The sequence below is a fragment of the Colias philodice genome, chromosome 25, assembly GCF_061535455.1.
Source record: "Colias philodice isolate Cphi_HAF_F1 chromosome 25, ilColPhil1 Martin Lab GWU primary, whole genome shotgun sequence".
Taxonomy (NCBI): Eukaryota; Metazoa; Arthropoda; class Insecta; order Lepidoptera; family Pieridae; genus Colias; species Colias philodice.
This window is the reverse complement of record NC_143110.1, coordinates 6,916,757-6,944,652: the sequence shown is the minus strand read 5'-3', so window position 1 is coordinate 6,944,652 and position 27,896 is coordinate 6,916,757. Positions and strand designations below refer to the sequence as shown.

Sequence of the window (27,896 nt, the reverse complement as noted above, 5' to 3'; positions counted from 1 at the left end):
TTTCTTTTGCCACCATTAGGCTAATGTTTGTATGTCAATATCTAATACTTTTTTATTTACCTCTTATATTATTTTATTGCTTATTCAGGATAATACGATAAACTCTTGATACTTATTATTATTTATTGATAACGAATACAATAAATTAACTTGATACGTACTTATACAGATTCAAATATATCTTTAAAAGTGGGTCAAAGTCTAATTTATATACATAAAAACATACAGTGGAAAGTAAAAAAGTAATAACCATCCATTTTGGACCCCTGATTAACTGGACTTATTTTGTTGCAAATGACCTCTAGTATAACCCCTTTGAAGGATCACGTCGAATTTCCAGTCACCCTGTTTAATTAACTTTGTAATGATGTAATTTCTTTTAAAACGAACAAACAAAAATTCTCATCGAAATCTTATAAACTGCCTCCTACAAAGCATTCACTGCTATCGCTTCATTTCCGATCCCATGGAAAATCCTTTATTTATCTAAAAGCGGTGAGATATTTTTCTTCCTAGCAGGCTATAACTCTACATTTCGCTGTGGAAGATCCATATGGATCTAAGATACGGACTTTACATATTCTGTAGTACGTAAGTGCGATATAAGTAAAAAGGTGTATCGCTCCACCTTTTTATACGTGCCTTGTAACCTATCTACGTTAAAAGGCACGTCTCAAGCCAGAATTTACTTTAATCGTAGTTATTAAACGAACAGCATCAGCATTATCATTTCATCGACGATTTTTAAATCACCAAAACTTCGTACAATTTACATTCACATAAAAAACTAACAAAGCCAGAATAATAGTTCTCATATTTTCAAATAAAGTAAAAATCCTACTAATATTATAAATGTGAAAGTTTGTATGGATGTTTGTTACTCTTTCACGTAAAAACTACTGAACCGATTACAATGAAATTTAGCACACATATAGAAGGTAACTTGGATTAACACATAGGATAGGTTTTATCCCGGAAATCCCACGGGAGTTTTTCTTTGAAAACGCGGGCGAAGCCGCGGGCGGAAATCTAGTTATAAGTAATATAATTATGCGAATTTATCATAAAGCTTATAAATGTTTAATGAGATGGTTGATAAATAAATCATCTTCACCCGGCCGATGAAAGATGGGCCAGTTTCCGTTGGACCAAGAGCTTAAATTATGACCGCCCACGCAGTATAGGGTTGCCACTATTCAATTATAAAATATCTTCAGCATGTTGCCCCTTAAATATTTATTTCGTTGTTTAGTATTTGTTGTTATAGCGGCAATATTCAGTCATCTTTGAAATTTTCAAATGTATAACTACCACGGTTTATGAAATACAACTTGGTGACCGACATACGACGAAAGCTAAGCCCCAGTCACCAGTAATACATACGGTCCTGTCTTAGCCATTTGATACAGAACCATTAAAACAGGTAAATCAATTTAGGTACCACTGACCACGCTTGCTGAATAAATTGCGTTTAAAATAGTCGAGTAGCATCTCGCAGATTACCAAAATAATATTGAAACATTATTATGTTTTCTTCTTAAATTAAAAAGTGGCTACCCTATCTAACTTTTAATGCCAAAATTGTACACAAACCTTTTCTGGCTTTGAAACGTTTGCTAAACTTAACTATTTTATTCATGTCTGCCTGCGGCTAGCGCAAACGTCTCACGAATAATGTTAAAATAACATGATACAAAAATAGTATTGAAATAGGGCGGAGCCGGGACGAGCTGCTAGGCACTAACTTATGCACTTCGTTTATGAGCCGGAACTATAGACTAGCAAATAATTAATAACATATTACAACCATAATTTTCATATCATATTAAATTTAATAATAATATTACCTATATTATTATTACAAAGTCAAAACTCAACGATATTTTTTAAAGTAATCAACTTCTAATTATATTTTTTTAGGGAAGCTATTTGTAACTTATTAAAAAGGTTTTTAAAGTTAAAAAAAACAGTACGCTATAAAGTATAAACAATTTAGAGGCAATACACACATAAATATCAAATTTATAGATAGTTGGTAGTAAGAATGTATTTAAACCAAATATTATAATAAAAATTATGTTAAATTTTGTTAACATAAAATAATTATTGATTATTGATCACTCTCGTACTAGAAGTCTAATTGTCTATGGCCTTAAATCCAAAAACTTGTTGATCCAAATGTACATTTACTTATGATTCACATAATTCAAAATTGCAAAATAAACAATAAAACGGCAATTAAATGTTCTAACAAACGTTATTGATTGAAGAACAAACGATAATAAATGCTTATAAACTAATAATGAAAAAAAAACCAAACAATATATTTTTTTTGTTGTTAATAAACAAAATTAACAAACAAACCTTGAACTAACGATATGGCATATCTGGTTGATGGAATTAAAATTAAAACCTTAATTCAAAAATAAATCACAGATTTATTTAAACAAACCTCTTTATTTTTATTTTAAACTAATATTCCTGAAAAACAATTAAATATTCGTAATTTATCTATTTTATGCATTGAGATAATATTATTAATATTATCTCAATGATTTTATGTAAGATTTATGATTCTTATATATTTATTATTTATGTAAACCGTAAAATTGTTATATTTAATCTGTGGCCAAGCGAACGCAATGCGAACATGAGACAACTTCATGACAGTTGACACTATTTCCGGTGGAATCTCGTGTACCGCGTTGTGCAGCCATCTTGCTACGCTCTCTTGTCTATAAATTGCAATAGATCGTCTTTATGGACAAGGTCCGTAGATAATTTTTACTCTTTGGATACCTACGTTTATTTATTGTGGTCTCTGATTATAAGCAAATGACTGTCAAAACAATGGATTCTAAACGAATATATAAATATTTTTCAGATTTTCCTGGCGGAATAGTAATGTACGATACGTTCTAATCAAAAATGGAATCGTGGTCAAATTTATGTCGATGCTGTCTTTCGCCGGACACAACAGTGTCAATATTAGACAACGATGAAAATATTAAAGAAAAGTTTTTGGAGACAACATCTATTGAGGTAAAATGCTCATATTTAAGCTAACCATTGCTTATTACGGTTACTTATTCAATAGCTTACAGTAATAATGGTTAAATATTAATTATCTGATAATTTTCATTAATAATATTCGAGGGATAATGTCAAAATTGACAATGTATCAATTCAACCAGAGTTTGAAAATTAAAATTTTAAAAAGATGTATATCTTGTATACAGATATAGGCTGATAAAATCATTTGCTTTATGTAAAGATTGGTTTAACAAGTTCACAAGGTAAATAATATATTTAACAACTATGTACATTGTTATGTTTAATACCTAACTAAAAGCCCATTAATATTTTTACAATTTGGAATAACAATCATCATATTCCTCCTATTATCTTACAAAAAGGTCAGGAATATGATCTCCAGTTAAAAATACAAGACTAACATGATTAAACAATCTATTCAGTTATTAATATTTTAATTTGTCAACCTTCAAATAACTTAATTCAAATTACATTATACATGATAGACACTAAGAATATTACGTATGTTCTCTCTAATAATTAACATAACCTACAATACTTTACTTTTTGTGTACGGTATATACCGAAATTGAGGCAAGGGTATATAATATCCTCACATAAATTTCTTGTTAACATACATAATAATAAATACACATTTTGTCTAAACAACACATACACATTATCATCAGGATTACCTGTATATCTGTTTAACTAGACGTTGCTGTTGTGCAAACCTACACTCCCCCCTATATATCCCCTTGAGAGTAGAATTTATGAAAACTCTGCCAGCAAATTTTACCCCATTTGGTCCAGTATTTTAGGCTATGTATTGATAGATCAGTGAGTCATTCGGTCACCTTTGCACTATGTTTATATGTAAAATTTTAATAAAATTATCATACTAATATTATAAATGTGAAAATTTATAAGTATGGATGGATGGATGTTTGTTACTCTTTCATGTAGAATGGACGGATTTGGATGAAACTTCACAGCTATACAGGTTATATACATAAACCAGAATAACACATTAAATAAACACACTAGAAGTACTTAATTTTAACATGATTTGTCCAAACGCACAGCTAAGATATTTATAGACAAACTATAAAACTCATATATAAATGAATGTCTCATTGATATGAATAAAATTAATAAATGATAATTCATGTAGTGTAGCATAATTAATCATAATAACTGATAGTAAAACAAATTGGTAATTAACTTGCATTAATTAAAGCTAATTCTATACTTAATGTGATTTTCAGAAAAATTAAACATTAATTTACTATACACATTTCTATCATATGTATAGTTTTCACATAAAAAATATAGATACATATTATATTATATGTAATTTTCTACCATGTTAAACTAGAAATTACTAAACACAGACAGACAGACTCACATTACCATGTGTATATTAATACAATGAAATACTTTTTATTACAGGTTACAGAAGACGACAGGCTACCCCAAAGGCTGTGCGACTGTTGCTTTACAATAATGAAATCGGCTCATGAATTCAGGGAACAATGTTTAAAAATGGATAATGAATTAAAAACACAACTCAATACCATTCCTGCTGATATAAAAGATGAGTTACTGTCACAGATTGAAAAACATATGAATTCCAACCAAAATATGAGTGACGAGGATAAAACAAAGGAATCTATGAAGAAATTGGAATCCATAATTAAAACAGAACCTATGGATGATGACGATTATTATTACGTCTTAGTTATCGATGACCCTAAAGATGGGGATGATAAGAATGATAAGAAACCGCTGACACTTCCAGCTCCTATTAAGAAAGAAGTTGAGCATGAAGAGGTCAATATTTGTATAAATGAAGATTCAAATTCACAGAATGCAGATACAAATGAGTATGTTATACAAAACGATTCCTTGCAGAGCTGTATCGATTCATTCTTAATATCAAACACAAAAGTTTCAGCTAGTGTTCCGGAAACTATTTTAGAGAATGAAGAAGGTCATGAAAATGAAGTTGATTTTGCAAATGCGCTGGATATCGTAGACACAAATGAAGACCAACTTATTACAATTGACAATACCAATGATAAAGACAATCCCATTACGGTTACTCTTACAGATGGAGTCAAAGAGTTCAATCCAAGAAATTTAATCAAAATCGTCACTCCATCTGGTCTTGAAAAGACTATTCTACTTAAAAATGACGAAAATGTTAAGTATTTAACAGCAACACAAGAGGAATCGAATGAAAATGACGATAATATGGCACAAGAAGAAATTATATTGTGCGAGGGTGACGATAATTCACAGTTTCAGATATTGAAAGTTGATGGTTCAGAATTTGTTATTGAATATACAGATGAAGGGCAAATAGCGACTGTATTGCAACAAGAGGATGGGACATTCCTCTGTGATTGTGGGGAACAATTTGAAGATCTAGCAGAATTTGAGAAACATCAATACAAACACAACCCAGCAGGTGAACACTTATGTAACCTTTGTGGTAAAGGTTTTGAAACAGCAGAAATATTAACTGGCCATACACTACTCCATAGATCAACAGGACCAGTAGTGTCTTGCCCATTCTGTAACCAAGTTGTGAGACGAAATGCGTTAACCCAACATATAAAATACACTCATAACACCAAGCCTCAGTGTGAGATTTGTCAAAAGACATTTGCTAACCAGAATAACTTAAAACGGCATATGATAATACATAGCGGAATCAAGGAATTCGTCTGTGATATATGCTCGAAACGGTTCAATCAAAAAATAACAATGCAAACACACAGACTGACGCACATCAACTCGACAACTTGTAATCTCTGTGACACAGTGTTTGAAGATAAAGCTGCCTTAACATTGCATAAAGAATCTGACGAATGTACAAGATCGAAAATCAATCGCGTCAAAGAAGAACTAATGAAGACAGTTAGACAAGAAGTAACAACGAATTTGGGAAAACTCTTGGGTTATGCATGTTCCATATGTAAGAAAATGTTCTCGCTAGAATCAGCATTGGACCAGCATATAGAAAAAACGCACATTATAGAGAGGTTGGAGGATAAAAAGGGTAATAAACAAATGAAGAGGTTTGAATGCACAATCTGCGGCAAGAGATGTGCGAGTCAAGCGATGTTGATAATGCATGAGCGAGTTCACACAAACGAGAGGCCGTTCCCTTGCCAATTGTGTTCACTACGGTTTAAAACTAAGACGCACTTAAGAACACATCAATTAACGCATACAAGAGAGAAAAAGTTTGGATGTTCAGTTTGTATGAAGTTCTTTGCGTTAAAAGGAAACTTGGTGGTACATTTACGAACTCACACGGGTGAGAGGCCTTATGTGTGCACAATTTGTGGGGAGGCATTTATCGATTCGAAATATTTGAAGAAACACAAGTTGAGAAAACATTCGATTGACAATATGCCTTGGAATAAGTACTAAATAGGTTTTAGAGAAGGTTGAATAATATTTTCGAATTATGTTCGGAAATGGAATTTTGTTTCACTAGTAACTAATGTATACAGCGCAAAGCGTATTGTATAGATAAGTAATACTTGTTAAAGTCGCCAAATTCAGACCTCAAATAAAATGTATAGCAATAAATAATTAATAGAATAAATAGAAAATAGTAATGCTTTAGTTAGATAGACATTTTGACTGACAATTTTGTAGAAAACATGCGAACTTTTTATAAATTTTAATATAAGTACAGAAATATCACAGAATGTTTGTTATTACTAGGATCTTAGTGTTTTAGTTCTATAGTAATATGATGATATAGTTTAGGTATTTAATTGTTTCTTTAAATATATTTGTGCCTGAAGTATTTTAAAAACTTTTAACATAACTTACCAATTTATTTTAACCCAAAATGAAACTAGAATCAGAGAAATCGCATTATTTTGTTTATCCTAAAATTAATTAAAATTAATAATGAAAAGTTATTAAATTTTTAAACATCTTCCTAATTTTTCTATGAGAAGTAACATAAATACTTAGGTCATTCTTCAGGTCATTTAGTATATTTTGTGGCGATATTAATATTTTATTTTAATTTGAATATAAATTGTGTCGAATACCAAAAACCATAATTCTTATAGTTGTTAGAATTTTGTTGAAACAAATATATTTAGGTAAATACTAAATAGCTGATATGTGAGAAAGGAGACGCATGTAACACTAGGCAGGATTTTTTATACCTGAATTAAAATTTATTTATAATTACGTAATTGTTTTATTTAACCTTCCTTCCCCAATAAATTATTTTATTTTTTTAAGAGTTAAAAATATATTTATTAGAGTTTGTATGTTTTGTAGGAACGCGCTAATCTCAAGAACTAATGGACCGATGTCAAAAATTATTTCCGCGTTAGATATGTATAGACATATACCAGTGGCGAATCCAGGCCAAACAGCTAGTTAAATACCCAATTTTTTTTATAATATTATGCTGCATCACACAGATTGCCGGTAACATAAGTAGGTATACACGGTAAATTAGTAATTATTATTTATTGTACATAATAACTACCATTCTATAAAAGAACACAGTAAATTCGTTTATGTATGTATTATAAGGTTAATTAAAATTAGTTTTACATAAATGCCCTGTCTATTTAAACGAAAATACACAGTTTACTATCGCAAAAAATGATTAACCTAACCATTTTTATATTTACGTTACCATTCAATAGGTTTCTTCTTCATGTAAAGGTACACCTAACTAAGAATAAGGTCTAATAATGATAAGGTGCCAATGCTTACAAATAACAATGCAATTTGATATTTAAATAGGTACTTGCAAATGCAAATTAAGTGTAAAAGTTTCAGATCTAGATAGTAGAAGTTATATAAAAATCTTATCCCGAAAAAAAACCGCATCATTTCAGGTTTAGTTTCTGTGTTTGAAAGAAGTCGCGAGTAAAGCTTGATAATAAATAAGAAGTGAATAAAAGAGAAGAATACAAGAAATAAATGAGTTGAAATTGTATAATCTTAGTGTAATAATATTATCAATATTTTATTACATTATTTTATTTTATAAAAAAAGTGATCTCTATTATTTACTTAAAATACATCGATCTTGTGCATTCGTCAGATTCTTTATGCAATGTTAAGGCAGCTTTATCTTCAAACACTGTGTCGCAGAGATTACAAGTTGTCGAGTTGATGTGCGTCAGTCTGTGTGTTTGCATTGTTATTTTTTGGTTGAACCGTTTCGAGCATATATCACAGACGAATTCCTTGATTCCGCTATGTATTATCATATGCCGTTTTAAGTTATTCTGGTTAGCAAATCTCTTTTGACAAATCTCACACTTGGGCTTGGTGTTATGAGTGTATTTTATATTTCGTCTAACAACTTTCAAAATCTTCAATTCAATAATACTTAACTAGTTACCTATCTGATAAAAAAAATTCTCTACGATCTGAAATTAATTGAAACAAAAGAGAGATTGTTATAATTATTCAATGAAATAAATATTTATTATTTTTATACTTGAAATTAAGATAATAAAATTATGTAACGAAACTGCATGAATTAAATTAAAAAACACCGCCATCTAGTGTTAAGTAGATGAAATAATAATTACGAATAATACACGCCATCTAGCAATGAGTAGAAGAACAAACCGAAGAGAAAAATAATGTCAAGTAGACTATGATAATCCCGCTATTCTTCCAAAATTTAAACTTCAATAAAATTACAAATAATGAATAAAATTTAAGAAATATGTCCACATATTTTCTGTAACAATTACAATATTTATACATAAAAATATGTATTCTTTGATAAACTGTGTACACATTTTACAAAAAAGCGCCATCTATTATTCACTAGAAATACTATTTAAACTTACAAAACCGCTTCTTTTCAGATTGTTCGTTTACTCATCACTAGATGGCGAGAATATAACTGCAACAAATATTCCTAATTAAGTAATTACTAATACAACTACTGGACACTAGATGGCGCTAGTTTTAATTGTAAGATGTAAAAAAAGATTTCTTCCATTATTTGTAACTTTTTTAGTATGAAAGAAATGGTGTGAAATATAATTTCATTCTTTTGTACTAGAATAGTTGCAAACAATGGAAGAAATATTTTTTACGTAACATTTTAAAATTACGCCATCTAGTATCAAATAGTTGTATTAGTAATTATGAATATTTGTTAAAAATCTACATTAGCGCCATCTAGTGTTGAGTAGAAAAACAAATAGTCGCAGCATATCAACAAATATTTGATACTAGATGGCGTAATTTTAAAATATTAGGTAAAAAATATTTCTTCCATTGTTTGTGACTATTCTAGTACAAAAGTATGAAATTATATTTCACACCATTTCTTTCATACTAAAAAAGTTACAAATAATGGAAGAAATCTTTTTTTTTACATCTTACAATTAAAAATAGCGCCATCTAGTATCCAGTAGTTGTATTAGTAATTTTTTAATTACTGAATATTAGTTGCAGTTATATTCGCGCCATCTAGTGATGAGTAAACGAACAATCTGAAAAGAAGCGGTTGTGTAAGTTTAAATAGTATTTCTAGTGCATAATAGATGGCGCTTTTTTGTAAAATGTGTACTTATCAAAGAATATATATATTTTTATGTATAAATATTGTAATTGTAACAGAAAATATGTGGACATATTTCTTAAATTTTATTTATTATTTGTAATTTTATTGAAGTTTAAATTTTGGAAGAATAGCGGGATTATCATAGTGACATATTTTTCTCTTCGGTTTGTTCTTCTACTCATTGCTAGATGGCGTGAATTATTCGTAATTATTATTTCATCTACTTAGCACTAGATGGCGGTGTTTTTTTAATTTAATTCATGCAGTTTCGTTACATAATTTTATTATCTTAATTTCAAGTATAAAAATAATAAATATTTACTAGCGGTCCGCCCCGGCTTCGCCCGTGGTACATATGAAAAATAGATGTTGGCCGATTCTCAGACTTACCCGATATGCACAGAAAATTTCATGTGAATCGGTCCACCCGTTTCGGAGGAGTATGCAGACTAACATTGTGACACGAGAATTTTATATATAAGATTTCATTGAATAATTATAACAATCTCTCTTTTGTTTCAATTAATTTCAGATCGAAGAGAATTTTTTTATCAGATAGGTAGTTTTTATTGAATTGAAGATTTTGAAAATTTAAAGAATAGAAAGAAAATCGATCACAATGCCGCATTCAGATATCATTTTTTGTAAATTGTAATATTAAATTATTATAGCAAAAAATTAAGTACCTGTAGGTATAATCTTCATTTTCACTTGTAAGAATTATGTTTTGGAATCCAACAAATCATAATATTTATATTATTTATGTACATATTTTTAAATGACATGCTTATTTGTGTCGTTCTTACCGCGCCTCCTAAAACACGAATGCATCGAACACATTTTGACTTTTTTCAGCCTTTTTTAAACCAATTTAGGGAATATGAGAGTAACCGGATTTCTTTATTTATACATATCATCACCCTTTCTTATTTCTAAACTCTTCAGCTTTATAATATACCTAAGTATAGTAGATAGATAGATCCTGTGCCTAATCAAAAAATTGGTCATTTTGTTCACCTATAATTGTTATAATAGGTATCATATAAGTAATCATATTCCTTCAGAAATGTAATTTTTAACTTTAAAAATATAATGAACGACCGCGCAAAGCATGTATATGAATAAATAATAATGCATGTAGGAAATTAATATTTGAAACTGAATAAGATGTATTGCATTGTGAGTTTTTTATTAGAATTTCTACACCATAATATTGTTTGTATACGTTACTGACTAGAGTCAATGTAGTTATATTTATACTAGATTTAGTTATATGTAAATTGTAAATTACACATGAATAAAGTATTCATAATGAAAGCTTTTTATTTATAAAAAATATAAATAAATACAAAATAGTTATTCAAAAGAGTGGTAATTAAAAAACCCGACCATGCCAGTAAAAGTCGTAAGACGCTACATGTATAAGTACCAGAGCCGCATGACATATAAGTCGGTGTTTATATGCGGTAGGTGAGGTTATAGCAGTGCACGGGACGCCATGTCGATGTCGACCCGCGCCGCGCCTCGGTGAATCATTGTGTGGTTACTGCGATCGTCAACTTTGATACTTTTTTATAATAAATTAAATATTTTCTCATTTATTTAAGTTCTTCTCTTACCAATTAGACATTTAGGAATGTGACTAATTTCGTTAGGGCTATCTATGAGTAGTTTATATTACATACCATAGGTGATGACTATTGAGAAGATTTATTAGACATTATATTGTTGGTTTTTAAGTATTATACTGTTAAAAATATTCTTTCGCTGGTTTGAGATTTAAGGCCGAAATTAGATTTTTATTTGAGTATTGGATATTTATTCACAGTTCACACCCACCGGCACAATATATAAATTATAAATAAACGGGTAATTAAAGTGAAACTTTTATTACATCGTCTCAAACTTTTTGGTCTGTGTAGCGCATGTCGCGTGTCTCGCGGCTGCCGAGTAGGTATACCTACTCGGCACGCGACATGCGCTACACAAAGCAGTGTTCGGAACCGTTCGAACAGTTTCACTTTTACCGTGGTTTCATAAAACCACACAATATTTTTTTTTTAGCAAAGTGAATAAATACATGGTAGAATATGATTATGTTCATATTCAGGAAAAAAAGACACAATTACAATAAATAGATTTATTACATTAGTACTAGTACTAATTATAGTAATTACAATAATGTACTAAACAGTTCGTCTACCGTTGAAATACAATAAAACGCTATTTTCTATGCTTTAGTCAAACATGAAGATTGATAGGATTCTGTACCTATGTGTACTTGTGTGGGCTATATTTTTTCCTTGTAATTCTTGTATGCGAGCTTTTTTTTTAATTCTAGATAGGGAAGTGCTTGACCACAATCTCGCCTGATGGAAAGCTAAGTAGGTACCGGTTCACTCTACGCTTGAAGACCTTCATGTTGATTCCTGAAAGTATAATAATATAATAAGTAAGTAACAAACTGTTACTTTACTATTAATAAAAAGAGTGAATTTGCCGAGCACACGTGTTAGAAGTGAAACATCTTTAGCAAGATTCAACGATATCAAAATTATCGTCTTACTCCATGATGTGATGGTATTGCCATGAAGCGACCTTGACATTCACTTCAATAAAACTTTGTATGACTTTTGTAAAAAAACAGCATAAGGGTTCCATTAATATGAATACTACATCTTTATATACTATACTAGATTTCCGCCCGCGGCTTCGCCCGCGTTTGCAAAGGAAAACCCGCATAGTTCCCGTTCCCGTGGGATTTCCGGGATAAAAACTATCCTATGTGTTAATCCAAGTTACCCTCTATATGTGTGCTAAATTTCATTGTAATCGGTTCAGTAGTTTTTACGTGAAAGAGTAACAAACATCCATACATCCATACATCCATACATCCTTACAAACTTTCGCCTTTATAATATTTACTAGATTTCCGCCCGCGGCTTCGCCCGCGTTTGCAAAGGAAAACCCGCATAGTTCCCGTTCCCGTGGGATTTCCGGGATAAAAACTATCCTATGTGTTAATCCAAGTTACCCTCTATATGTGTGCTAAATTTCATTGTAATCGGTTCAGTAGTTTTTACGTGAAAGAGTAACAAACATCCATACATCCATACATCCATACATCCTTACACCCGTCCGATTAGGGCCCTTCTGGCCTCCTCCACTCAAGCGACAGCTCAAGCCGAGGTTCGTGGTCCCCGTCAAGGGGGGACGCCCTTGTGCATGTCGCTACCAGGGTGAACCTTCAGTTCACCCCCGCGTCCGCGTTAAAATGTAGAAGCCCTTCTGGCTAACATTGAGAGACACCACACAAAAAAAAAAAAAAAAAACATCCTTACAAACTTTCGCCTTTATAATAGTATTAAGATTAAGATTAGATGAATAACTTACATACTATAACTTAATATACTACATAATATATGAATAACAATTATTGAAATTAAATAAATTCACAAGTATTAACATCGTCTAGTCGCGCTACAGTCGCTCGGTAGCGGTAGCGGTGAGTGGCGCTCGGCGCGGCTGCTTTGTTCCCGGGCTGGCAGGCGGCAACCGACGCGCGCTAGGGCTGCTGCGCGCTTTTTTATTTTATTGTGTTGATTTTTTTTTTGTTGAAAACTAAAGCGGTTTTTAATTCTGATTTTTTATAGTGGAAATATATTAAAACAGTTGTTATAATATATGGATATGGCTTTGGTAATGTGATAACTTAGTAAAGTAATAAACCAAAGTTTTATGCAATGTGGAAATATATTAAATCCAGTTGCTATTATATGGATATTGTATATTAGTATGTGAAAACTAGTTAAAATTATAGAATACGTTGAACGATCTCCTATTTGCTATAATTGTGTCTTTAATAAATGCAGTATATGAAATCTACGTGTAGCATCAAAATAGATTCAAGGATTAAAAAAAATATGCGTTTAATAGAACATGAAATCTTCTCCTTTCAATCAGAAGTCTGTAAACATTTTTACAGTTGTTAATAACATACCCGTTTGTATTATTCTTCACAAATCTTAATTAAAAGTTATAATACTTACACTAGTGTACTTTTCATTCCTGTTCGATGTTAAAAATCCAACAACGTTTTCTGTAAGTGGTAACACCTATAAAATTTTTTAATCAAAATAATTAAAAGCATTAAACTTCGTCATCGCCAGCCCTATCGTCAAAGCGGGCTGATAGCAATATCGCTGAGTGCGACGGGCGGCAACAGCGAGTCGCGCCTAATTTACTCCGCCAACGCCTCTCCCCGCTCGCTGCGGGCCTGGTACTGGCGTACAGATAGCACCTACTATGTTTTTGTTTATTTATAAAAAATATTATTTTCTGCACGTGCCAACTTTATCAAGAGAAAATCATTGATTAATTATTATTATTTAACGCGGCCTCGTTTGACTTAACCTAGTAAATAATGACATTCCAAGAACTGACCTGATTATCTTCTGACCGTAGCTGTAGCAGGAAATTTAATAATAATTTTAATAATATTGTAAAAATATTCGATGTACGTACCAACTACCAGCATTCATGAGTTTTCAATAGGTACGCGTTGAAACAACATACAAACTACAAACTTCTTATTTCAATCGCTGCTTTCATCGTTTAATAATTATTTGATTCATTATAAAATGACTTGTGCATTGTATTTTTACCTTATACATACATTAAATTGGAATTGGGATTACTTTAATATTTATTGTAATCTCTACTTTTTAGTTTTTACCTTTACAATTTATTGCACGCCTCATAAGCGAAGCGTTGAGGTGGGTACTACTGTCACTTCGCGCAAAACATCTGATTTTTCAAACTTAAAGTCTTTATGTATCATACATTGCACTTGTAAGATAATACATACACACACATATTAAGAAAAAACACTATTTTTAATGTTCATGATATTTTTGATGTCATTTTTGTTATTTAAACTAGTTAAAAAACAGTTTAAAAAAGTTCTGTCTTGGACGTCCGTGTGTCTGTATGTGCGGATCCTTTTTCTTGTTAACACGATAGCGACCGAAATACTTTACTAATCGAGTCTTTTTTTTTCTCTTACGCTTGAGTATGCTCAGGAATAGAACCCTTTCATTTTTCAGGGTCTGATTCGATGTGGTTTAATTGTTATTAAATAAACAAAAATAATAATTAATAAATATTCATTAAAAAAAAATTATGAGGCGTGCACTTTTGGATTTTCCAAATTATTCTTTTTTAATTTCAGCAACTTTATACGTCATATCCTTATTCCTTATCCTATGTAAAATATCTTATAACTTTTAAGTTTTAACTTTTAACCGTTCAATTTAATTGTTTTTGATTATTTCAGAATTTCGTCCTTCATAAATCGATCTAGCAAAATAATAAATATTGGACGGGAATACAATAAAATGAAATGTAATAAGTAAATTAATCATGTTAATTTCCTGTACCTAAATCAACTTTTGTAACATTCTACAGAAATCGAAACTCTAGATTTATAAACAATTGTTTATAAACAAACTCGCAAACCACCTAATTGCTAAAAACTCGGCGCGCAAAAAGTTTCACCACGCCAATTTGAGGCACGAACCGTTGTGTACCGGAACCGTCGCATCAGCACTCTCGAAGTGGTATCCAATTTGTGAATGCATTCAATAAGTGGCTGATTTCGTCGACTTTTGCCAGAGACGCCTGACGGTGCATTTTTATCCCCGCTACGGGCCGGCAATTTGTTCGAAACTGGATGCAAATTTTGGTTTCCTCTTTTAATAGATGTAGGTATTCACGGTGTTTCAGAGGGAAAATATTGTGGTGATAATGACAAAAATAATGTTGTAATTGCAAGTATAGTAAAACGTAATATTTTACAACTTCTGCAGTTTTTTTATTCTAATACTACTTTATTTTAGCTTTTTGTCGTTTGTTTCATGCATAAAATACAGTTTAATGTAGAAAAATATAATAATTTATATTTTTTTAAATACTTTTTTTATTTGTGAAATGTAACTTTTACTTACAATATTGTAAGCGTGTACCAGAGCGTCAGAAACAAGGGAATATGTGAGAAAGCTGAGTACTGCGCACAAAAAGTTGCCTAGTGGCGAAATGAAATATATCTGCGCCAGCTTTGCGGATAAGCCGCCGGGCGAGGTGGGGCCGGGCCAGTAAAGTAGGTGTCGGTAGTGGTGACCCGGATTATCGATGTCGATATTTTTCCTCTTTGTTGTATTTTTGAACATGTTGCACTTCACGTTATAGCACACATTTGACATACAGTACTACAAACACACAGCTATAGAGCTGACAGTTTTACGCTCACATTAAGCTTTGTGTTCAAGTGACATATCACACTAGCGGATTGCGAGCGGTTTCAAAGCGGAGCGGGTGCGCAACGAATACGTTGCGGTTGCGCAGCGAATTCGTTGCGGACGCGTGGCAGATGCGCAACGTTTACGTCGCAGTCATGTACACTCATTAACAAAATGGAATCCGTGCTGGTTGTTACTTATAACTTGTGATAGTATAATAATTATGAGATCATTATTTTTTACGAGTTTCATAACATGTTAATGTTTAGGGTATTGTTTTATCTATTAAATCTTGGTCGAAATGCAATCAGATAACTTAATTGCTCATTAAGAAAGTTCATTAGTGAAATAAATGTTAAAGCTCCTTAACTAAAACAGGGCTATCTTATTATTAGATAAATAGCAGTGAATAGAAAATTTTATCAAGCAACCAGCAACTCACTATCACTTTGCTCATAATTAGGTTCACAAAATCTCTTTATAACATACGTTGCTATGGGAGAGATTATACTGGTCAGTCGTTACATACTTTTGGAATGTATGGTACATTCTAAAAGTCCTAGTAATTCAATTTTATAGCACCTTTTTTTAACAACTCCAGTTGTTATTACATCTTTAGTTAACTGTTAAGTAAGTGCATTTCCACAGTACGGTTAAAAAATTGAGTGCTACAGAAACGATGGAAATATTGAATGGAAGTTAGGCAAGGCGGAAGGGCTGGCTTTTGTGCGAGAGTATACAAAATGACGCGTCCGCAACGAATTCGCTGCGCAACCGCGGCGTGTTCGTTGCGCGCCCGCAACGTATTCGTTGCGCACCCGCTCCGCTTTGAAACCGCTCGCAATCCGCTAGTGTGATATGGCACTTAATTTAAGGTAGCCTATGTCCGTTCCCAAAGCTAAGTCTTTCTTAGTTCCAAATTTCATTCCAGTTTAAAAAAAATCAGAGGTTTAGTAGTGAAAGCGTCATGGAAAGAAAGATAGTCACATAATAAAACTTAAACGGTAAATTAATTTGTATACATAATTAATAATTAAATATAAAAAAACGTAATTCATATTCATAAAATCTCAATAATTCTTAGCGAGGAGGAGAAACTTATCAATTTTCATGGTTCCACTATCAAATAAACTACATATACAAGCAAATCGCTCTCTTAATCGTCTTTTACATTGGATCATGTACCAAATATATTAGCTTATTCCACAGAATACTTGTAATACTTATACTTATAAATAATAGCCAACACTACTTATTCTCAAAATATCGATAAAACTACGGCACTAGAGGCTGGCAAGTGCGGAACGAAGCGTCGACAGGACGCATTAGTGAGGTCGGTTTGATTGTATCATATCGTATACATAGCTTATATACGTTCCTATGTACAACCACGCTTTGCTGTTCGTGATCCGAAATAATGATTTACATGTTGCCGCGTGCTCATATATAGCTATACATTTGTAAATGTATGCGTGTGTGGAACTAGTTTAAAACAGCTACTTTCACTTATGGTATTCTGGTACTTTTTTCTTTATGTATTATATACAAAAAAAATATTAAAGATAAGTCCCTTATGCTCTATGTATGTACTATGAATCAAATTTTAGCCAAATCGGTGCAATAGTTTTTTTATGAAAGAGCAGATGCCAGATAATAAACATTTTAAAGCGATACAAACATTTGGAATTTGAATTTGGAACATAAAAATGATCATCTGAATTTTAACGTATTGATAACATCTGAATCAACTTAATAATAATTATTAATTGTATTTAGAAAAAATAAAAATCTCTCCTTTATGTTTAGGATCGTCCACGCGTCGCGTGGGAATAAATGAGCATACATAGGTGATAGGTGTTTCTATTTTATTAATAAAAATAATTTAAAGTATCAGCATGGCAATCGATAGACTAATTCAGTAATTGGTTTTATTCATTTGCATTGTATGATTATAATACAGCCACATACAATACATATAGATACAGCTATATTTTTAAACAAAACTGGTTGAGCGTTTTTTGCCTGTGTTAAACAATTAAAATTAACCTTATTATTCGTAGCCCACAGTACTATTAGGTATATGTGCCCACAGATCTCGATTCGTGAGTCCCACAGTGAGTCCCAATAAGGGATACTAATCGTGCCGATTCGGCACAAATTGCTTCAGTATGTACCCATAATATCTGTAAATATAAAGAACAACGTTAATGTAAAAAAAAAGTTGAAAAAAAAAATATTTGAAAGAAATGTAAGATATACAAATAAAACTGCTTGTCTTATTTTATGAAGGTTTACAAACATTATATGAGAAATATTGGAAATACAGTGAAAATATCAACGAATAAAACCGGCCAAGTGCGAGTCGGGCTCGCGCACAAAGGGTTCCGTAGCAGCAAATATAATAAATTACAGTTAAATCAACCTATCTCAAAAACTATAAGAGATACTTTGATCAAACCAAAAATCGTTGAAAGAGTTAATTAGCATGCATCACCTCTATTTTTTTTAGAATTTTATACCCCGTAGTTATAAAAATAGAGGGGGGGGGACATACTTTTTACGACTTTGAGAGCTGATATCTCAAAAACCGTTCACTTTAAGAAAAATGTTTTTTAGAAAACTTTATATCATTTTAAAAGACCTTTCCATTGATACCCCACACGGGTATGTACATCGAAAAAAAAAATTTCATCCCTCAGTTACATGTATGGGGGGCCCCACCCCCAATTCTTTTTTTTACTATTTAGTGTCATATTTTTGTAGCGGTTCATACAACACATATTCCCATCAAATTTCATCACTGTAGTACTTATAGTTTCCGAGTAAATCGGCTGTGACAGACGGACAGACGGACAGACGGACAGACGGACATGACGAAACTATAAGGGTTCCGTTTTTGCCATTTTGGCTACGGAACCCTAAAAAGTGTGTATTCATTATCGTTTGAAAGAAAGAAAGATTTGATTAATCTATGCGCACAATAATATTTTATAGATACTTACACTAGCTTTCCGCCCGCGACTTCGCCCGCTTTGTCTAAAACATAATAAATTAATAATACTAAAACTTGTATACGTAGTCTTATTATTAGTCTGTGCTAAAACCTTCCTCTTGAATCACTCCATCTATTAAAAAAACCGCATCAAAGCGACTTTGTTTTATACTATGTAGTGATAGTGATGAGTGATGACAATATCATGTAGAAAACATGAAAATTTTCTCTGTAATAGTTATTACTTATTAGCATAGGTATTATATTTTAACAGAATATATAAAATGCTCCGGTTATGAAACATTTATTTCCATTGACCTTCACTAATCACTAATCAAAAAAATATTTTTGTAAACACCTTCAATACAACTCATAATAATTTAATCATTTAAATTGATATCATTAAAATTTATACAATGATGATATAAATAAGAAGAAAATGCATTCAACTGTCATTTGAAACTGACGTTTGAAACTGAATACTTTCATCTGAAATCATCGCCTTCTCACAGTTATATCATCCTAGTACACTATTCGTCTCAGCTATGATCTGCTCGAACAGATGCGTTTCTAGTTCCCTCTCAGCATCCGTGAGTGATCCGCGGAATAATATACTCCTTTGTGATTTATGATGCCCTGGTACTATTGAGCAAAAATGTCGTATGTGCATCCAGGCCAAAGTGGATCCGATTTTATTTTTAATTTTAAGCTATTGCATAGCTTCTATCGCGGGCCTTGAGCGCGGGGACCGAATCCAGAAATTCCGTAACGAAAAACCTCACGCTCCCCACTCCCACGGGCGCGGAGGTGTGGCATTGAAGGCATAGCAATTAGCATGCAATAGCTTTACCGCGGCAGTCCCCGAGTGCCACACGTCTTTTTTTTATTTTTTACTGGATCGTTTGATTATGAAATGTAAACTATAATTTTATTTTAAATAATTAAATATGTATATGGTTAATTTAGGTATCTACTGCACAGGTATTAAATAATTATTTTATAGAAATTTAATATTAATTATTGAAATATTCATTCAGATTATGTCATAAAAATTAAATACCGTACAATAAAATAATTTGGAAAATCCAAAAGTGCACGCCTCATAATTTTTTTTTAATAAATATTTATTAATTATTATTTTTGTTTATTTAATAACAATTAAACCACATCGAATCAGACCCTGAAAAATGAAAGGGTTCTATTCCTGAGCATACTCAAGCGTAAGAGAAAAAAAAAGACTCGATTAGTAAAGTATTTCGGTCGCTATCGTGTTAACAAGAAAAAGGATCCGCACATACAGACACACGGACGTCCAAGACAGAACTTTTTTAAACGGTTTTTTAACTAGTTTAAATAACAAAAATGACATCAAAAATATCATGAACGTTAAAAATAGTGTTTTTTCTTAATATGTGTGTGTATGTATTATCTTACAAGTGCAATGTATGATACATAAAGACATTTTAAGTTTGAAAAATCAGATGTTTTGCGCGAAGTGACAGTAGTACCACAGTATTACCATAGTACCCACCTCAACGCTTCGCTTATGAGGCGTGCAATAAATATGTACCCGCAGCTAACATAAGGTAAAAAATATTTAAAACCAATAATTTTTTTAAAAATAAAAAACGCACAAATAGAAAATAACGATTTTGAAATATGTACATAATATTTTTTTATTTAACTGTAAAAAATTACATATTTTTTATTTCTAGTCTCTAGAGGAAACTGACTGTGAGTTGTGACGGAGAACGGTGGACGCAAGAATGAAAAATCACGGTATATTATTCATCAACTTCCTAGGTTTACATAAACGAAAGAGTGTTACGACTTACGAAAAAATTATTATTACAAACCAAAATGGCTATTATCATGTTAGAAATACGGTTTAATTTTCAGTAAAGATTTTCTAGCATCTCATTCGGCGCAAGATTCACTCTCCGAGTCGTAATATCCTCACATCGCATGTTCGCCTAGTAGGCTGCGCACAATTCGCGCAAGCGCGCTAGCCGCGCGCATTGTTGTCGGCGGCGCGCGCGCACACTGCGCACTGTTTATATAAATATTTTAGGCGTGTGTATTTAAAATTGAGACTTACTGCAAAGAACTTAATTGCTGTTTTAGATTATTAACGATGATTTCTTCTCAGTTTGTCACAAAAAAGTCACAATTTTTATTTTTTCTGAATATAATTCACAAACACGATTTGACATTTGTCTTTTATAAAATATATTATTATTTGTAAATTATTCCAATATTTTCAATTTTTCACTAGCTGCAGAACTCAGAGGTTTCTTTGTGAATATTGATTTTTAGATTTAGATAAGTTAGATTTTAGAACTAACTAAACATTCTGTACTATGATATTATAATAACTATTGTTATAAATATCAAGAAGGATCCACGTATTCAAGACCCCCTTATCTTATAATATTATGTCATGGACCATGGTGAACACCATAAAGAGATCTACTGTGATCTGTGGTAAACACAATATAGTTCCCCTATATTGTTTCCCCTAAGTATATTGTTGTTATTGTTTAATTTCTAAGTTTTTTGAATTAATTGCGAACTGACAGATACAGACATAGAACTAAGTACTACTACTTAGAACTTATTCTGGTATAGTTGTGAATAAATTTTTGTTATTTATCTTCTTTTTATACAGCACGTCTCAAGTTATTTTGTTATTCTTTAACATAACCTGAACTCTCCTGAACTAGTTGAAATATAGAATAAATAGAAACTAAAAAAAATATTCAAAACAGGAGTGCACCACGCACTAATATTAATATTTACCAGGCGAATAGCGCTTGTAAGTAGTAAACAATAGTTATTGCAAGGACGGGCGAGCGCGCATTATCGGACGCTCCGGCGATCAGGCCGATTGTTTTGCGGGCAATTAACACGGCCCGGCCCGCACGTGCCGGTGGCGGTCGCGGTCCCAGTAGCAGACAGACGCCAGTACACCGCGCGCTCCCTACGCCAGCGGTTGCGTTGAGGGGGGTGCTTCGCGAGCCGTTCCAAATTTGTTCGATATTGCGTCGATTATATTATACACTGGTACTTTTTGTTTATGTTTTTTTCGTATGACAATTTTGATATTCCTTTGATTACTCCTTCATATCATTTGAAGCACATTGTATTTGTAAAAGCGAATTAAAAAATAATAAACATGATTTTAAAATAAGTTTTATTTTAAATACACACAGCGGAAACTTACTTGTATAATAATAATTTAACTTAAATGATAGACAGAAACATATCCCCCGCTTCAGTTGTCGAAAAAGTTTCCCCAAAGTCCTCTAGATCTACAAGAACTTCGCAGTCAAAAGTTCCCGTTCGAGAAGTTGTACGCACGCGAGTCTTAAACTTTGCTGTACGAAAACTTTTCGCCAAAACACTTCTCAAGAAACCCGCAGGGGGACTGTTCGGGTCTAATTAAATTCCTCAGACACATACGAAAAAAAAAAAGCGAAAAGTGCCAGTTCTTAATCTTTAATTGTGACGTGTAGATTGGTGAAAACGATGTTCCATTTTTAAAACCAGTGTAGTGAGTGAGCCAAAATGGCTGCGGCCATGATAAAGGACCGCGGACTGCGTAAAAAGTTGACACAAGAAGCGATACCCGAGAAAACGCCTAAAAAGCCATCCAAACGCAAATTGACACCCAGTAGTTCCAAGAACGACAAGAAAAATGAGCAAAATAACAACAAACGACCGAAGATACAGACGGGCGACCCGAAACTTGATTTGTTTTCAACGTATCAACCGTGGGTCATCCAAACGTACGGGGATCTGGCTAAAACGAAAACAATTACTTTGAAAAAGTACGCCAGGATTCTGAGAACCCTACGCGGGGAGGAATGCAATAGCTCTGATAGCTCTAAATTTCGTTTTTGGGTGAAGGCAAAAGGGTTCCACGTTGGAAAACCTCCTGGATATGATGCGAAGCCGGCGGATAGTATTGTATGCAGATACAGTGTTGCAGATGCTGAAGGATGTACCAGGGGTCCAGAAGGTCAAGAAGTGTACAGCGGATCTCAAAACGACCCGCCACTGTACATACCAACGCCACCCCTTAAGGTAAATTATTTGAATTTCAGTTAATGTTCATGTAAAATAGGTTTTTACTGGAGTAAGGAATTGTACTAAAATATTAAGGAAATTATTATCACACTGACATTAATTTGACTTTGAATTATTCTTATTGGGACAAGAAAAAGATTGAATCCCGTCCGAACGACGTATCCTAATTTAACACACCCAAATAATACAATAACAATCTTTAGATGTAGAAAGATCCTCAGCGTCAGCGTTCAGCGGTGGTTGCGTCTTGTAGTCTTAAAATGAAACGTAAAAAAAACTTCATAAAAAATGTTTTGTTGACCTTACCCTTTCAAAGATCTAGACCGATATACCAAGAACACATAACCATTAAAGATGATCTTTAGCAGCGCTCTTACTCAATCTGTTATCAACAAGCACCTACAATGGTTTCTATCGTCATTGTATATAAGAGCGATAATTGCTTGGCCACCAGGTATTCTTATTATGTGGTAGCAAATAGCGATCAAAGAACAGGTGAAATGTGCCACCGCGTATGATTCGCATGAGTTTAGTCGGAGAGTCAGTTTGAAGATTTTTATTACATCCTTTATCTTTTGTATACCAGTGGATAGCTTGGAACATGGGCTTGAAGTATTTGATTAGATTTGCATAATATGTTTAGAAATACATACGATATATTTGTATATAATTCATCATATTATCATTAATTATTTCGAGCCATTCTTGATTGTTTGATCAGATTAGAATTAGAGGGATACCGAATAGTCCCGGTATATTTATATACATACTTAATTTATGTTCTCTGTATAGTCAGTTTAACCATAAATCTTCTTCAAGATTTCTTTTTCTGCAATATATTTAGTGAGAGACTGTGGAGAAGACCTGCCTTGTCTTCGATGCTGCATAAACTGAAAGCAGTTGAAAATCATAGATATTCCGCCGGCTCCCTAGCTAAGATTTCCCTGACGGATGGCATTCGTGGACGCGAACTAATCTAGTCGTAATTTACTTCGCATTTACTTGCTACTAACTACATATTGTAACAACGTGACTTGCTCACATTTTGATAATTTCTGTTCTTTTTTTTGTTTCTTCAATTTTTTACTTAATTTAAAAAATCTTACCAATCACATATCAAGTATAATCACGTAATATCTAAGCGTAATATGCACAGATTCGGACGATCTTTTTCTTTTTATTTTACACGCTTTATATTAGCTTCACCTGTATGTTTGTTTGTAACAGACTTCTTTGGGCGCGATTTTGACCCACTTTAAACGGCCAGATTTCGTTCAAAATTTGTAGATTTATTGAGGACCGATGACAATACACTAATTTGATAAAATTTTCTATTTTTTAGTTCGGTTTTCTATAACGAGCGTGTTTTTTAGTTTTTTAAAACTATTTTTAATTTTTCTTAAGTTTATTTTGTTACTTCAGTTCTGCCAGTTCATAACAACCAACTATTCTTTTAAAAAGGTGAAAACAACTGGCAAATAACAGATTCCTCTTTTTGCATCGAATACGAAATACGAATAGGAATCTATATTCAAGTCAGTAATTTTCTCTTTTCAAGGATTCGATTTAATTTTTCAGTTTTTATAACCGCTTGATAAGAAGTCGTATAGCATTGATAACATTCTTAGAAACTACCTAAGGTTTCCTTTTATAACTTTTGAATACTACAAAATATAATCTTATTCGCAGTAACCGTGGCAGTGGCACTATATAGGTACAATCTTCGACTAAATACTAGTAGGTATAGAAAATGCTTCTGTCCAACGTTTTGTAGATGTCATTTGGAATACCTACTTAGTTATCCTTACATAATATTAAAAACTAGCTGCGCTTCGCGGTTTCACCCGCGTGGCTCCGCTATATAGCCGGACCAGTACTTCCTGAGATTAGCGCGTTCAAACAAACAAACTCTTCAGCTTTTTAATATGTATTAGTATAGATTAAAATTAATTGCTTTTCATCAATGTCGTTAAAACTATAGTTTAAAACTCGATTTGTTTTTAAAATGTTTGTCGTAATGTAAGGAAGGTTAAAATAAAAGAAATATAAAAAATACATAAAGACATTTTAAGTTTGAAAAATCAGATGTTTTGCGCGAAGTGACAGTAGTACCCACCTCAACGCTTCGCTTATGAGGCGTGCAATAGGTAACGGGTTAGTTCACCGTGTCATCTATGTAGTAGGTAATTTCTAAATTCAACTGTTGATTGATACATGCTGATACCCTGACACTAGTTCCAATAAAATTATTTACGAAAAGATTTATATTTTCACTCAATCTAGCTAATGATTATCTTAACAGGCGAAGCTATCAAAATTATGGACAGACAAATTAGATAAACCGCACATAAATCATTTTATCCATTTATAGGGTATAATGAATTATGTAACCATACAATAAAATGGCTGTTGATTAAATAAAAAAATGCTGCTAAAAATTAAAATATATATTTCTATGATTTTTTCATGTTAAATGATTTTAACCTGGAGTTGGAGATGCATTCTTTATAAGTCGTTAAAGCTTGCTTTAAATAATTAATGAGATCGACACAAGAATTAATACTTTTGATATATTATGATTTATGAGAGTAGAACTTCATCAGAAAAATTAATTTCAAGGGGATGGAATAAACCTATGGTTTTTGCATAAGGAAATGTAATTCACCGGAGTAAAATCGCAGGCTACCACATCGCTCTTAATTTATAGTCTGTCTCTATATTCCATAGTCTATCCTCTATACCCCAGCCGTTAAACCACAGATTATAAAACGTTGACGCCCGCCGTGTGATTCTGCCATTCAATTTATATTCGCCGGGCGCAAAAATGAGGAACAATGGCGACCGCAGCGGCCACACGATGCGATAAACGATCGATTTGACGTTTGCTACCTCCTCTCGAGCCGTACTCCCCTGGTACCTGGTGTATGTATCGATATTTTAATTCGATTGAGCTTCAATCGATTTTATTTTTAGTCTTTAGACGACATCGTTAATTCATATTTTACAAGAAAAATCGTTTTTGTTACATGTTAAATGGTTGGTATTTGTGGTTGTGAGCTGGTGCCAACAACGCGATCCTAATTATTAGGATATTTTTTAATATAAAAAAGTAATGTATATGGTAGTTTTGTAAATGCATGCTGGGCGGTAAGTACCTTAAATTTTTGCAATGATTTAACAAGCTGTATCAAATATTTCTTTCTCTTAAAAATCGTAGTGTCACACCGTCACACGAGTTTAGGGGTTGACACTTGACAATTTATCAAAGTCAACTGTTTAAATTCCACATTTTTACCTGACACTCGCAGACCGCAGTGGTCTTGAATTTTGAGTGTTTATTTTATTCTCCATTAACTGAACCAACCTAGAAAAGGGAACTTACCAGAAATCTGAAGGAATATTTCATGTTAAATATAATAAAATATAAATACATTATGTACAAAATAACAAATCATCTGCCCAAAGAAAGCTTATGGAATCCGGTATAGAATTCCGATAAAAAAATCTTAATATCATTAAGAAAGGTGGAATTAAGAAAAAAGTTTTCGATCATGGCCTAATTATTTATTAGGAGGTTGTGATCAACATGGCGTTCACAAGTCGCCAGCAGACGTCAATTAAATTACAACGCATCGCCAAACCGGGTAAAATCCCTACCAGAAATTCCAGAAAACCTTCAAAACGAGAATGGTTTTTTGAGGTGCTTAATATGAGGTCGAAAATGCCTGGAGTACAGATGTTTATATAGAAAGGGATGTTTCGCAAAACATGACGGTTTTCTAATTTTTTTAAGTGTTCGAAATTTCGTGCCGTAATGTTTTTCTCATTTAAATTGAGTTAAATACTGTCCGTTAATAAATTTGATTAGAACTTCGTACCTTGATTTAAAAAAATGGAATGTTCGCGATTTTAATAAAGGGCTGGCCATATTGACGGATTAGGGACGCAAGTAATTAAAAATGGCGTTCCTTGACTAATACCGCAGAAGTCACCGCACTAAGCGAACTTTATAATCCGACTCGGGAGGATTTGGGTAAGCTTGCCAACTTAAGGTTCCTAAAAAAGATCATGCCTTAGGGCTGAGCATTCTACAACAACTGTACCGCCCATTTTCTTATTAAAATTGTATGAGAATTGAGAACATACAGCCATAGATTACTTAATCGTTACTATCATAATATAGCGTCTTATTAATTACCATAAGAGTCAATTCTTAGATCTATATTAGAAACATAAAACATGATAAATCGGCCTTAATTAATCAAAGAACTACAACTTGCACATACCAATTTTAAAGTCATTGAATATAACTGCGCCTCTTTATAATCCGAAATAATTAGTTACTTACCTTAGTTTATTCTTCTTTTCACGAGTCATAAGAAACTGTAGATAATATTTTGAAGCTCAATGTACTAGCAATGTTTTCCTTCGGCATTCGCATTGACGTTATAAATAATGCACGCTGTGTCGGAAGCATAAACCCGATCCCTAGTTCAGAATGAAATCTAAAAAACTTGAAACGTGTGTATGGAAGATTACTATGACTGAAATGGAAATTGGAATTATGTTTGCGTGCAGGTTTTATACCAGAAAATCATTAGATTTTTCTTTTAGATTATTTATTTTACCTACATGGTATGAATTAAATGTGACTTTTTTTCGGCAGTGTTTATTGATTTATTATTAAAAAAAATATCTAAGTAAGTATATAATTTAGTTTTTAGTTTGATATTAGAAAGTATTTAAGAATTAAGATAATCGTAAATTATCCGCGTAAAATGATACGTTTTTTTGAAAATTTTAACGCACTCTTCATCTATTAATAAAGTGTTCAATAAATCAAATCATCGTAAAGTTGGTAACCCTGCGTGCAGGTTTTGTAAAAATGGCGCCATAA

The 27,896-nt window shown here is 32.4% G+C and overlaps 2 protein-coding genes and 1 long non-coding RNA gene across 7 annotated transcripts in view; 2 read left to right on the top strand and 1 right to left on the bottom strand.

Annotated features, from left to right (window-relative positions):
* Positions 1-2,679: 2,679 nt before the first annotated feature.
* Positions 2,680-7,260, top strand: LOC149477476 (uncharacterized). 2 transcript variants are annotated; one of them, XM_089710521.1, is made up of 3 exons: positions 2,680-2,769; positions 2,885-3,042; positions 4,486-7,260. In XM_089710521.1, exons 2-3 carry the CDS (start codon positions 2,929-2,931, stop codon positions 6,475-6,477), a joined length of 2,106 nt encoding a protein of 701 aa, XP_089566647.1. In that variant the 5' UTR covers positions 2,680-2,769; positions 2,885-2,928; the 3' UTR covers positions 6,478-7,260. The 2 variants fall into 2 exon arrangements, with proteins under 2 accessions (XP_089566647.1, XP_089566648.1); XM_089710522.1 differs by lacking the exon at positions 2,680-2,769 and having other exon boundaries at positions 2,798-3,042.
* A 4,573-nt stretch (positions 7,261-11,833) lies between these two features.
* LOC149477475 (uncharacterized) lies at positions 11,834-15,722 on the bottom strand. Its single transcript, XR_016317693.1, has 3 exons — positions 15,628-15,722; positions 13,672-13,737; positions 11,834-12,051 (listed from the first exon to the last, which is right to left on the bottom strand). It is a non-coding gene; the product is annotated as an uncharacterized LOC149477475 (long non-coding RNA).
* Positions 15,723-21,844: 6,122 nt separating this feature from the next.
* Positions 21,845-27,896, top strand: part of LOC149477473 (nucleolar protein 4) — a 136,040-nt gene continuing 129,988 nt past the window's right edge. Inside the window, exons 1-2 of one of the 4 annotated variants that reach the window (XM_089710947.1) lie at positions 21,845-21,973; positions 22,365-22,996. In XM_089710947.1, coding sequence (XP_089567073.1) covers positions 22,478-22,996 — 519 coding nt within the window. In that variant the 5' untranslated portion in view covers positions 21,845-21,973; positions 22,365-22,477. The remainder of the gene's footprint in view (positions 21,974-22,364; positions 22,997-27,896) is intronic. The other 3 variants (XM_089710948.1, XM_089710946.1, XM_089710949.1) reach the window with 3 other exon arrangements.

Coding starts and splice junctions, on each gene's coding strand:
- LOC149477476 (XM_089710521.1), top strand. CDS start 2,929: ATGGAATCGTGGTCAAATTTATGTCGATGCTGTCTTTCGCCGGACACA. Junction 3,043..4,485: donor TGGAGACAACATCTATTGAG/GTAAAATGCTCA, acceptor TTTTTATTACAG/GTTACAGAAGACGACAGGCT.